Here is a 14,264-nt window from a genome sequence, read left to right as displayed (position 1 = left end):
ATCCTCAGCCCAGCCAAAGTCACCATAAAAACCCCCAGTTCTCTGAGCTGTCCGCCACTCTGTCCACCGAGCTGTTCTCCAGGCTTCAAAGTTTGTAAAGATAAAAATAGGGAAGGGGCCAGAGAACCCCTCCGTTGCTGAAGCCGCCGCGCCACGCTCTTACTCGTCTCCGCTCCCAGTGCCACCATGGAGCTGCTGCGCTTATCGCCTAGGGTGCCCGGCCACCGCTGGGACCGCCGGAGCCACCATAAAACGCTCTTCGTCGCCCCCTCCTCCACCATGACCATGCGGCCGCCGCGCCCGCCGCGGCCGCCGCGCCCGCCGCGGCCGCCGGCAAGGACGCCCAGCCGCGTTGAAGAGTTTAAAATCCCGGCTCGGCCGAAGGCGTCGGTTTCCCTCAGCTCGTGGTTCGTACAGGTCCTCCGAGTTTCTGTCATCCCGGAGGACCCTGGTGAGGGCGGTAAGAGGCTAATTCCACGGGCTCCTAGAGCTTTTTTCGCCAGGTCTTCTGCGACGAAGGAGCCCTGGCCGCCATTCCAATTCTCGCACATGCGCCATTAACTGGGAAAACCATAGCCAGTTACATACAACTCTGCTTTCTTATGCACCAAGACTATTGAGATTTGTGACATTGTACAACATTTCAAGTGTGGGTAGTTGAGAAATAAGTCATGTAATCAGTCTGCCATAGGAAAGGGCCACTCTTGCAAAGGGAACTTTATAGTGCCCCAGAGGAGAAGAGAATCAGGACTTGGGAGGCAGAAACTCAGGATCCCACATGCTGGACTTCTTGGGAATGTCCTCAAATGCAACAGTAAATAAATAAAGAGATAATTATGAACTCCAGTATTTAAAATTTCCTTACTGATGCTTTTGAACCCTAATGTTGGAGAAGACGCCTAAGAACAACATGGAAAGACAAGAAAACAAACCAATGGATCATTGAACAAATCAACCCAAAGTTCTCACTTGAGGCACAAATGACGAGGCTGAAATTAACCTTCAGATATTTTATGCGAAAGTTTGGCTCTCTAGAGAAGGCTCTTGTGTTGGGAAAGGGTGGAAGAAAAGGGAAGAAGAAGACAACCAGCCAAAAGGTGGATAGTTTCAGCTACTAACTAGACAATAATTAGGAACGGACTGTTATGGAGGAAATCTATCCATGTGGTCACTAAGAATTGATAGCAACTTGACAATACCTAATCAATGCATCAAAAGTGCACTACAGCATACCAGATCTTTGATTTCCACTAGCAAATGAAAATGATTTTTTCCCCTAAACCACTATTACATTAGCTTATGGAAGATCAAACATATACAGAAACACCAGTACAAATACACCTTATACAATTTATACACCGTATACAATTCAGATAGAACCAAACTGGCTGGGAATTCTGGGAGCCACAACCCTAACCAAGCAGTTATCAGTTCTTAAAAGTCCCCCCTCTCCCCCCAAAAAACCACCTGGTACTTTTAACTCCACTGAACAGTGATTAAATACCTCTGTGTCCAGAGAACATGTTCTTTATCAAGAAAGATGTGGGGTATGACACTCATCATTCCAATGAATTCTATTTTTAAATTTTAATTGTGTTTCGATAATGCCAGATTGTTCTGTAAATTGCTTATTCTTCTGCAAATTCTCTCTGGCATGCCATCTGTAAATTTTGCAGAGCCAAAAGCTGCAATATAGTACCATCTTGTGGTCATATGAATTTTAGCAGAAAGGTTTTAAAAACCTGCTTTAAGTGAGTCATAGTATTATAGAATTATAGAACTGGAAGTTACTCAAAGTTACATCAGTTTTGCTTCTCCTCATTCCTTTTCCTTGAACAGTGTTTCTTAAAGTGTGATCCTGGAGGTAAAATAAGATCCTTTCAGGGGTCCATGAAATCACCATTATTTGCCAGATATTGCAGCTACAAGTAGTCCTCGACTTCCAACAGTTCGTTTAGCGATCGTTCAAAGTTACAACGGCACTGAAAAAGTGACCTATCCCTGTTTTTTACACTTATGACCATTGCAGCATCCCCATGGTCATGTGATCAAAATTCAACTGCTTGGCAACTGACTCAAATTTATGAAGATTGGATGTGAACAGCTTTTGCAACCTTCTGACCAACAATGGGTGTGTGTGTGTGCAGATTCACTTAACAACCATGTTACTAACTTAACAAAGACAATGATTCACTTAACAACTGTGACAAGAAAAGTCATGAAAGGGGCAAACTCTCTTAACAAATGTTTCAATTAGCAACATAGATTTTGGGTTCAATTGTGGCCATAACTTGAGGACTACCTGTGTTTAACTCAATGTTATTTTTTATTATTATTTTTATCTGTTCAAATTATAGCTTTTTCACACAAAAAAACATTTTATTTATATCAATATTTAATGGCTTTGCTATTGTTATTTTACAGGATTCAATTCTACAAATGCAATGCATTTTCATTTTTAATTCGATTATTACTGTATATCCCATATAAACCAAAGCTTTTTTGCAGTTGGTCGTCTATCATTTTTAGAAGTGGGAAGGGATCCTGAGAACAAATATTTAGGAAACAGTCCTAGAGCAATCTTGGAAGCAGGATCCTAGTTTTTAGAAGAACATTTATGTTTAAAAAAAAGGATTGTTTAAGAAATGCTGGGCCACAAATATTGTTGTTCCAATGATATTCTCATGAGTGTGCTCCAAATCATTCCTCAAAAAAGAAATCAGTAATAAAAGAAATAGGGAAAATGGAAGATGGCATATATTAGTATGAGTTTAACAGACAGCCATGTGAATCACACAACTTGTTAATTAAGAGAATTGGTTGGCTTTGACTTTGTAATTATCTCAGTTAAAAATAAATTCAGGATTTGAAAGAACTCAAGTTTTGGTCCTATATTACACAATTTATCAGAAATAATATTTGAGTAATTTATCATAGAATAATTATGTATCTGTGACCAATAACAAATTATTTCTTTTAAAAAATTACCTCAAGGCACCTGGCAATTTTGTCCCATTCAGATGGTGTCATATTTGAAGAATCTAGTAGAGGAGAAAGTTCCAGGATGGTGTAGATAATTCTTTTATCCTGATTGGAAGAACTGTCATAAAAAGAACATCTTCTGAAATAAACTGTTTTAAGGATATTGGTTTTTCAGATCACTTTGGACAAAGGTATCAAATTACAATTGATGAGAAGATCTACAAACAGAATGGCTTTCACGCAAGATATTCCTGGCAACTTGTGAAGGGTTGACCTGATACAGATGCAAGGAAGCTTCAACACCCACAGTCATTCTGAAGTTGGGCAGACCTAAACTGAATAAATAAATTAAATTAAACCCCTATACCCCTCTTTGCAAATTCATTTTCCCTCACTCTCAGCCTCTTGAAGCTCCACTGTTCCACACTGTTCTATTGTTTAATTATCTGCACCCATCCTCAACTTCCAGCTTTAACAACTGCACAAAATATAAAACTCCAAATCCTCTTTTGCACTAAGTACACAAAAGTGCCATCTTTTTTTAAAAAAAATGTTTATCTGTACCAAAAGAGTAAGGTTTTCCTTTAAAAATCAGCATTCTTTTAAAGAAATTCAATTGTTTTCCATCTATTTGATAGTTATCTATTCTATAACTGTCTGGTTTGGTACAGCAACCAAACAGGACAGGTACAGACTCCAATGGATATTAAGATTGCAGAAAGAACAGCCTGCCTTCCATAGAAGACCTCTACATTGTGCAGGTCAGAAGGAGAGCTGAGATGATATCTGCCTACCTTTCACATCCTGGTTGTAAACTGTTTCAATACCTTCCCTCAGGGCAGCGCTATAAGGCATTTATGGCAAAACAATGCTGTAGGTATTGTGGCCCGCCAGCAGAGCTGGCAGCAGATTCGGACAGTGAGGAGGTTGGGGAGGAACATGGGCCAGTCCTGGAGTCTGGGGAAGGCTCTGACGAGGGCTCTGCATCAGAGGTAGAGATGGGACCAGGTCTGACAGTTATCAGCTGACTTAGGAGTCAGACATCAGTGAGGCAGACGAACAGCTGGAGCCTGTCCCCAATGTGTGCATGCGCAGAGTTGTCAGATGAAGGGAACAACTAAGGAACAAGGGTCGACTTGGGAGTAGGTAGATGGTGAATGGCCTCTCCCATAGGGAATAAAAGAGGAGCAAAAGGGGAGAGATATTTGCAGGAGACAATTAGTTCATTCCTGAATTCTTGCCAAGTATGCAGAGGCATCTGAAAGATATTGGCCTGGCCACTCTCCAAGCCTGATAAAGGTCGGTAATTGTGAACACTGTTCCCTCTAAGGTGCGCGCGTGCGCGGCCGCGCACATGGCAAGAAACCCCCGCGCAGAGGTTTCTAACTGCCGCGCAGAGGTTTCTTTCAAAGCAAACGTGGGGAAGTCCTTTGCGGGTGGCTAGAACTGGCCGCCCGCAAAGGACCTCCCCAAACTTGTTTCAGCGGCAGCTCTCAGCCTACGGCGGCAGCGTCACGCAGGCTGTGGAAGGAGGAGGAGGAGGAGGAGGGAACCAAAGAGAGGCTTTTACCGGGTCTGCGCCCCACAGCCAGGACCGTCCTTGCACCTCAAGCCGCGTTTCTTCCTGCAAAGCCCTTCGGGCAACCCGAGAGTTCCGCTTGACGCCAGAAGGGCTTTGCAGGAAGAAACGCGGCTTGAGGCGCAAGGACGGTCCTGGCTGTGGGGCGCAGACTCAAAAACAGAACAAAAACATTCCAGTATTGCAAATACATACGGAAGTACCAAAGTGTCAACTCCAAGGCGGTTATATAGTTGGGTTTCCTTGGCATATGTTGCATCATGAAGTATGGTCATCTTCTTCAGAGCTTCTGAAAGCTTGTTAGCTTCAGGGACAAGGCCTGAGAAACAAAAGAAATCATGAATAAAAACAATCACATTGCTTAGTGCAATGTGTGAATGCCGTTCCTGTACTTTTGGTCCCTCCCAACTAAATCAACAACAGAGGGTCAGGCTCATACTTAAATTACTTCAGAAGAATCCTGAAATGTTTAGAATCAGCCAATTTCTTTATAAAATTACTGTAAGCATTCAACTTAATCTAATGCACATTCCTTATTAACAGTAGGGCCCAAATTAATACAGGTAGCCCTTGATTTATGGTAATAACTGAGCTTGGAAATTACGGTCATAAATAATGATAGTTGTAAAGTGGGTCATCACATGACCAGTTCTATTTTTATAACCTTTTTTGTGGTAGTCATTAAGTGAATATCGCAGATTAAGTGAATATCATGATTGTTGACGGAACCATTGTTCACTATGGATCGGTTTTTACTGGAAGTAAAATTGGAAGTAAACATTGGTTTCTGTCAAAAACACTATAAAATCGCAGCTATATAAATCAGGCTGCTAGAAATGGCTTAAAACAGGAACTAGTTGAAGTCATGTGACCATAGGGAGGGGATTTCAAAAGTGTGTCATAAGTCCCTTTTGAGGGGTCAGTGATAAATGAAGGAGCACCTGTATTGCTCCTAAACAGTTTTAATTTGCCATGTGATCAAAAAAAGAAACCAGGTTTTCCAGTTCCTAAAAAATTAGCACTGTTTATATGAAATAAAATATTGCAGTACAAATCTTGTTTCAAAAATTAGGTTTTCAGGTATGCAAGTATTTATCAAGAATGAACATTTTTCCATGTTAGCCCTGCCCATGGAGGCCATGCCCTTTACGTGAGGGGTTTGCCTTGTTCAGGAACATCTTACTCACTTAGAATAATGCTCACTTTCATGATTACTCAGGCAGCTGTTGCAATAGGCTAACCGAATTGCACAGTTACAGTAAACTAGCTAAATTACAAAGCTACTTTAAAACTTCCGGACCTAAGCCTCCAAGTTTTCTTTCTACCAGAAGAAGAAATCTAAAACATCAACTAAGGCTTCTTGTTATCCTTTTATTTGGATGCATTTGAACACCTGAGCCAAAAATCCTTCTGCAAGCTACCTTGTATTACCAAAAAGTCAGGAGGGAAAAAAAGAAAGTTGGATCAAGAAGAAAATTGTGTATTAATAATTGACCCACACCCCTAGGCAAAAGCATATAAACACACCTATTCATGGAGGGTGAAGTAATGTGAATGTATATCAAAGGTTCATGTTGAAAAGTGACTTATTTTGATGTGATTTACTTCCAACTAGTATGGAACAATCCTATGCATAACAAGTCAGGGAAAAGAAGCAAGGAATGGTCTCTGGCATTCTTATTGATCTTTTTACCAGGTTTTGCATTTATGTCTATGTTTGCAAAGTATTAGACAGGCTCCATTCCCTCAACTCTGGATTATGCATTTGGGAAGGATGGAGAAGGAGTGGAGATTTCCAACCCCTGGATCATGTGATCCTAAAGGTAGGACTAGGTTTAGAGTAGAAGTGCATTCTAAGCCAATGTACAAGTGCTTCTCCCATAGGGATACCTTAGAGAATATTTTGGGGAAAGATTTCTCCATTGCCTCAACCTGGACCCAGCCCATTTGCAGACCTGGTCTTTCATTTATTGCTTTTTCCCATTAAATCAAACTTTATTATCGGTTGGGTTTTTTTTTACAGTTATCTTGCTGACAGATGGTGGAGTTCCCTTCTCCTTTATATAACAGTATTCTGTTCCAACAAAGAATTTAAAAAATCTCCTTCAAATCATGTTGAACTGCTGGTGGCTTCATGGACATCCCCTTTCCACAATCCTAATCACACTTACACACACACACCCAATTCACTTAATGAACTTATGAGACCAATGATCATATGAATGTAGATTGACTAAGATCTCAGGAAAAGTCAAGTAGGAGAAATTCAATGAGACCAAACATCTTGAGTTGCCTTCTCCAGTGCAATCAAGCAACCCCCAAATTACAAATCTCCCCAAAATTACTTATGACCAAAAGGTGCAATGGCTGGAAGAGAAGGAAGCTGTACTCTATCCCAAAGGTGCCTTTTCGAAAGGCAACTAGACTTTCTGGTTTTTTAGAATAGAATAGAATAGAATAGAATAGAATAGAATAGAATAGAATAGAATAGAATAGAATAGAATAGAATAGAATAACAGAGTTGGAAGGGACCTTGGAGGTCTTCTAGTCCAACCCCCTGCTCAGGCAGGAAACCCTACACCACTTCAGACAAATGGTTATCCAACATCTTCTTAAAAATTCCCAGTGTTGGAGCATTCACAACTTCTGGAGGCAAGCTGTTCCACTGATTAATTGTTCTAACTGTCAGGAAATTTCTCCTTAGCTCTAGGCTGCTTCTTTCCTTGATTAGTTTCCACCCATTGCTTCTTTTTCTACCCTCGGGTGCCTTGGAGAATAGTTTTGACTCCCTCTTCTTTTTGGCAACCCCTGAGATATTGGAACACTGGTATCATGTCTCCCCTAGTCCTTCTTTTCATTAAACTAGACATACCCAATTCCAGCAACCGTTCTACCTATGTTTTATATGAAGAAGCTTCTTGGATGAGAAGCGAAAGAAAGAAAGAAAAAACTACGAAGTTCCTTTGCCTCTTGAAAAAGCACCTTTAGGGCAACCATGACCTGGAAGACTGAGAATCTCCATAGACATCAAGCTGTACTCTGGCGCATCCGAAGAGCACCAGTTTGGGCCCCCGTTGGCTTCAATCCGGTTCTGTTTCAATAAGCGCTTTTATCCACGAGGGGGTGAAAGCGTCCCACGATGAATCTCTGCGGGGAGACGCGTGCAAGGGAAGGATCCGTGGGGAGAGAAGATCGCTCTCCTCTCTTTGAGGCGCTCGGCTCCTTACTCAGCCTCACCGAGCGCCTTCTTACTCACTCACCCTCTGACTGGGGCACCATCCCGATGGTCCCCCCGGTGTTGATCACCAGCACCCACACTTCGGCCAGGGGTCTGCATCCGACGTCAAGGGTCGGAGCGGGCTCGCTGTACGAGAGAGCCCTGCCCAGCTCGCCGTTCTCCTCTTCTGTCATGATGGTTTCCCCGGTAGGAGAGAGGAAGGGTCGGCGGTATGGATGCCCCACTCGGGCAAGCTGGGCATCCAAATACCGGCTCTTAGCGCCGCCCTTTTCCGGGCTCGCCGTCTCCCATTGGCCAAGCCTCGTCCTACCTCCCCAGTAGGGGGCGGAGGGGGGGGAGCAAGGGGAGAACGGGACGAGCCTCTCCAGCTTCCTCCCCGTTGAACCGTTTGGTTGCGCGGAGGTGGGCAGAGAGGGCAGGTAGCATTCAGCTCCTGACCTGGGGAGGTTTCATTGCCCTCCGGCGCTCCGGCTCCACCTCCCTGTCTCCGGCGCACTACGACCCTGAACTTTTCTCAAGGGGAGGACAACAAGTGACACCCATCACCCGTTTTTTTAATTGAAAGCCGGCGCTGAGATATAATTCCGGAGCGAGAAATAACTGGTTTAAGAAGAGACCTGAAATTGTATAGGTCAGTCTCTCCTGCTTGAGCAGGGGGGTGGACTAGAACAGTGTTTCTCAACCTTGGCAACTTGAAGATGTCTGGACTTCAACTCCCAGAATTCCCCAGCCAGCGAATGCTGGCTGGGGAATTCTGGGAGTTGAAGTCCGGACATCTTCAAGTTGCCAAGGTTGAGAAACACTGGACTAGAAGACCTCCAAGGTCCCTTCCAGCTCGATTCTGATTCTCTCTTAAAACTTTCTTGAGCCGCCTCAAAGACAAGCCCCCCACTTGTTTTGATTTTGGAGCTTTTTGGGGTCGATGTTTCAATTATTAACGTTTTTTTAAATCAAAATACAGGGTGAAGAAGTTCAAAGCAAAGAGAGGGGAGGGAAGTATCTCAGACCAAGAGAACAGAGTTCAGCATTTCTGTTTGGACAACGACCAGACTCCACAAGGCCTTCTCTTTTCTGAAGGGGCACAAGTGAAATGCTCGCCTGTTTGTGCCTCTTACATTGATGAACGGCCTCGAAAAAAAATAGTGAACTTTTATGGTGACCTCTTAAAGGATTGAATCTTCTAATAACGGCCAAAGTAATTTCCCAATTACCATAGCATGTTGAAATTCAGTCAAATGCACCACGTTGTCTGTATCAAAATAAAGAATGCATTTGGTCCTGGGCTAAAGAGATCTGGGATTTAGTACTGTTTTTTGTTTTTGTTTTTTAACAAAGAAAGGCCTAGTATTCTTTATGTTCCAATAACACTCAAAACATACATTTTTGTAATTTTTTTACATTACAACTTTTGTAATTTTTTTTTAAAAAGCTCTCCCTCTGCTTTGGGTGTTGTTTTCTTTCCCATAATGGAGCCACCTCTTGACCTACGCTGTCTTTGTAAGAATAACTACGGTTTATACACCTTTTGTCCTTTTCTTTACTTACTTCCACATGTTTTGAAGGGAACAATTTAAGATGTTTCTGTGCCCGAGGCGAGACGCATGTACTCTAGCTAAGTAAATATATAATGGATTTATAGGGCTGCCGAACTCAAAAAGAAAGTGGTTCTGGACAGCATGTGAGCAAATGGACAGAGAGTCATTTCCTCAGATTTCTCCAGAGTAGGAAAAATTCTCCTACGGCTACTTAAGGTTCACATTTATCAGTATTAATGGTGAACTTGCCATGTTTGTTTGAAAAGAGGGCTTTTACTTTGCTTTCATTTTTGTTTTCATTTGCCACAATTGCTATTACCTGCAATAACAACTGTGTTTGGAGCTTTCGCTCCCTAGTGGCTTGGACCATTTTTCTGGAATATTATAGAATCAGAACTGGAAGGGACCTTAGAGGTCTTTTAGTTCAACCCCCTGCTTAATGCAGGAATCATCCTTATTTCACGTTGGACAAAGGAAAACCACTAGCGATGAAGCACCCACAACACCAGGAGGCAGGCTGTTCCATTGATTAATCAAGAAGTTTCTCCTTAGTTCAGGTTTAGGTTAGGTTTATTGGATTTATATGCCGCCCTTCTCCCAAGGACTCAGGGCGGTGTACAACATAAAAGAAAACACATATTACAAAAATTAAATAAAGTATCCAAAAAAAAAACAATTGATATTTTCAATAAAAATTTAAAAACTAAATTAAAATTAACAACCAAATTAATCCTATATTTTATTCTATTCAGGCCAGGCCGGCTTGCTGGAAAAGCCAATTTTTTAGGGCGCGTTGGAAGGACTGTGGTCGGGGATTATACGAAGCTCTGGGGGGCAGCTCATTCCAGAGGGAAGGCGCTCCCACAGAGAAGGGTCGCCCCCTGGGGGTCGCTAGCCGACACTGTCTGGCTGACAGCACCCTGAGGAGGCCAACTCTGTGGGATCGCACTGGGCGGTGGGATGCTACTGGTGGCAGTAGGTGGTCTCGCAGTTATCCTGGGCCTAAGCCATGGAGCGCTTTAAAGGTCATAATTAGTACCTTGAATCGCACCCGGAAGACAAGCGGCAACCAGTGCAGGGCGCCTAAAAGGGGTGTAACATGGGAGCACCTAGGTACTCCCCATGATCCAGTTCAAAGCTGGATCTCTGATTGGCTTCCACTGATTGCTTCTTGTCTTGCTCTCAGGTGCTCATGAAGAGGCAGAACAGTTCCAGTTGCCTAAAACAGTGTAATTTTTGGTGATTTTACAAAGAAAATCTTTGTTTATTTTACAAAGAAAATCTAGGAGATGAAATTGTAGAAGTGATATCTGGAAATGTAAGTGAAAATGAAAAGCCAGTTAGAGATAGTTTTTATGACAGGGAATGAGGTGGCTGGATGGCGTCACCGAAGCAGTAGGCGTGAGCTTAAATGGACTCCAGAGGATGGTAGCGGACAGGAAGGTCTGGAGGAACGTTGTCCATGGGGTCGTGATGGGTCACAACTAACAACAAGTTTTTACAACCACAACTGGGACCAGAATTAGCATTGCTAAGCAAGTTGTTAAGTGAGTCGCACCTGATTTTACACCTTTTTTGCCATGGTTGTTAAGCGAATCACAGAGTCATTGAGCACATCCATCTCCCCCCTTTGACTTTTCATGTCAGGAGCTAACTGGGAAAGTCGCAAATGGTGATCACATGACCCCAGGATGCTGTAACCATTGTAAATATATGACAGTTGCCAAGCACCCGAATTTTGAACACATCACCATGGGGATACTAATGACAATCATAACTACAAGGAATGATCCTGTCGCTTTTTTCAGTGCTGCTGTAACTTTGAACAGTTGCTAAACAATTGGTTGCAAGCTGAGAACTATCTGTAATGATTACAAGGGTGAAGCACTATTTTTCCTCTCTTGCTGGAACATCGGGCCACTCTCCAATAGCCTTGTTTATCTGCCAATCTACTATGAACAATTTGTACTGCACTTCACCAGTAAACTCAATCAGATTTTAATTGTTCATGAGCAATTAATTCTATGTGGCAACTGGAACAAAGGCTGTCTGTGTCATGTGTGTCCCCTTTTTAGCCTTCTGCCCCGTAGGCTCAATCTATGCTGTCCAGGAGGGTACAGAGGACACAATCTCAAAGTTGGCATCACCTTAATTTGGGAGAAGGGTTTGTGGTAGCCTTCAGCCGAACAGTGGCACAGCATTTCCTAAAGAGGACTTCTTGGATCTGGTTAATTTCAGCAATTTTCTTTAGAAAGGGAATATTGGAGATTCTGCAATTAGTTTATCATTTTGATAACTCTTTTAGTTTCCATTTTTCCCTTTCTGGAGAAAGTGGTTGAAATGTTATTGGGGGAATCTATGAAAGCAACCTAGAAAAATGCTTAATATTTGAACCCCTTTATTCAAACATTTAATGGAAACAGCACGGGTCACTCCAACAGAATGACCTTGGTTGGAACTGAGTAAGAGAAGTATGCCTTTCTTGACCATTCCAGACCTCTCATTCTATCAAACGTGGTATATTTCAAAACAGCCTCAAAACAGCACTTGTTTGCAATTTATTTTACAAAAGGTATTACCTATTCCAATTCTAATGAACTCTGGGCAGAGTACGACAAAATCAAGTGCAACAGACAAAAACCAAAAGTAAATGTTTAATATAAACAATTAAAGTTAATGACCTGTCAACAGTCATTAGAGGAGGAGGAGGAGGCAGCAGTACCCACTGGTTTTGCTGGACTCTCTAGCACTGCAGCACTGCAAATACTCTTCCAGCCCTTCCTTGAAAGTCCAACATATCTCTTAATGGCAGAACAGCAAGAACACAGCAGGTTCCTCTCTTGGCAGAAGACAGAGAATAAATAACTTCTTAGGAATGAAAGAGAACTCATTGGAATCATTGTGAGGTTGGACATTTCTATCTTTCTCCCACCTTCCCACCACCAAAACCACCAGTGATGGTGAACCTTTTTCTTATGGTGTGCCAAAATTGTGTGCCTGCACGCTATTATGTGCACGTGCCTACACTAATTCAATCCTCCCTGCCTCCCTGTGCATGCACACGCAACTCCCCGCACATGCACGCATGATCCCTCCCCAGATTTTAACAAGAATGAAGCAGAAATGCATGTAGTGTGCATTTCAGTGTACATTTGCTTAATTGTATTCCCTCAAGTATCCTTCTGCCAACCTAGCAGTTTGAAAGCATATAAAAATGCAAGTAGAAAAATAGGGACCACCTTGATGGGAAGATAACAGCATTGCGTGCTCCTTTGGCATTTAGTCATGCTGGCTACATGACCGCGGAGATGTCTTCAGACAGAGCTGGCTCTTCAGCTTTGAAGCGGAGATGAGCACCACCCCCTAGAGTCAACATATGTGCGAGGGGAACTTTAACCTTTATATAAACCAAAACATCTCATGTGAACTACTCCAAATTTTGCTCTGTGGTTCATCAGCAATAAAAATCAAAAGTACATGCATCAAAATAATGTTCAAATACATGTTATTGTATTTTTGAACATTATTGTAAAAACAAGAACAATGTGCATGCCTAGTAAAAACTTTGGTAACATCTTTTAAGACTAAAAAAAAATCATTCTAATGAATTATAAGGACTTACAATAAAATTTGTCAGGCATAAAATCTTTGGCCAACCCACCTCATAGGGTTGTTGTTGCTGGGAAAATAGGAGAAAGGAGTATGTTATTGTCTTGAGTTATTTATAAAACTAATAAAGATGGGTTAAAAATAAAACTCCAAATGATAGTTTTCGGTACCATAAACTAAACATGGCTCTGCACCTAGAGCGTCCACCAGGTGGCGGCAGATTTCCCAAAATTGGCTATTGCAATGTTCAGTTCCAACAAAGCTTGTCTGGTAAGGTAAATTGGGTTGAGAGTGTGTGCTTGGTCTCAATCTCAGTAATATTAAGATACAGTCTGCCTTAACTCCCAGAATTCTCCAGCCAGCAAGCTGGCTGGGGTATTCTGAGAGTTGATGCCCATACAGTTGTGCAGGTTAACTTGTTCTACTACTACTACACCATGCCAAAATAAATCTTATATTATGAAATGTTCAAAATAGTAAGTTTATCTACTTTCTGGATAAATGTGGCCTCTCGTTTCCATTTTGGATCAATTCAGTGTGAAAAAGCTGTTTTTCTAACTTACAGAATGAAAACCGAGTTTATTCCGCAGTGCTTCTTGGTAACTTACTCAGCTCAGGCACTTAACTGGGTTATTTCTCTCTGGTGTTACTCCTACTTCTGAAGTTCACCACTAGATAAGAGCTGAAAATTCTTTGCTTTTTCCTGGGGGAAAAAACTCTCTTAATCAACATAGATATTAGGCTATAGGGAACGTAGGCAGGAACAGTTTTTGTTTCGCTATTGTAAACTTCACGTGGAATTGCAATGTGATTCCTTACTACAGTACAGATGCCATTTCTACATTCCCGGCCAGCAGTGTACCAATTGTGAAGCATGCTGGGTACTTACTTCAATACCACATACTTTCACAAGACGGTTCCACCACAAAACCGCGGTAGACTAAAGCGCGTGTGACTAAAGCGCGGTGACAAAACCGCACTGTCAAAACCGTGTGACAACAGCGCGCCGACAACAGCGCGCCGACAGAAGCGCGCTGTAACATAATCCTAAAAATAACCCTAAACCTAACCCTAAACCTACCCTAAACCTACCCTAAACCTAACCCTAAACCTAACCCTAAACCTTACCTTAAGTTAAATCGCGCTTCTGTCGGCGCGCTGTTGTGGGCGCGCTTTTGACATCGCGGTTTTAGTGCTGCGGTGTTGTGGGCGCGCTTTTGACGTTCGCGGTTATGTCGTGCCACGTCACAAGACATTCCATGCTTAGTAGTTCAGGAAAGTAAGGTAAGGAAGCAACAGTGTATTAAATGTGGTGCAGAGG

General features: G+C 42.4%; 1 protein-coding gene across 3 annotated transcripts in view; it reads right to left on the bottom strand.

The window, feature by feature from the left end:
• The window catches only part of ASPG (asparaginase), an 88,147-nt gene extending 80,099 nt beyond the window's left edge, over window positions 1-8,048 (bottom strand). For 2 of the 3 annotated variants that reach the window (XM_087727014.1, XM_087727020.1), the window contains exons 1-3: window positions 7,822-8,048; window positions 4,757-4,880; window positions 2,989-3,100 (exon numbers count right to left, since the gene is read on the bottom strand). In XM_087727014.1, coding sequence (XP_087583140.1) covers window positions 2,989-3,100; window positions 4,757-4,880; window positions 7,822-7,972 — 387 coding nt within the window. In that variant the 5' untranslated portion in view covers window positions 7,973-8,048. The remainder of the gene's footprint in view (window positions 1-2,988; window positions 3,101-4,756; window positions 4,881-7,821) is intronic. The other variant, XM_014059600.2, reaches the window with a different exon arrangement.
• Window positions 8,049-14,264: the final 6,216 nt, after the last annotated feature.

Source organism: Thamnophis sirtalis, unplaced genomic scaffold (assembly GCF_051295495.1).
Source record: "Thamnophis sirtalis isolate CommonGarterSnake01/CBP01778 unplaced genomic scaffold, rThaSir2_p1.2 scaffold_1, whole genome shotgun sequence".
Lineage (NCBI taxonomy): Eukaryota > Metazoa > Chordata > Lepidosauria > Squamata > Natricidae > Thamnophis > Thamnophis sirtalis.
This window is presented reverse-complemented; position numbering and strand designations above follow the sequence as displayed.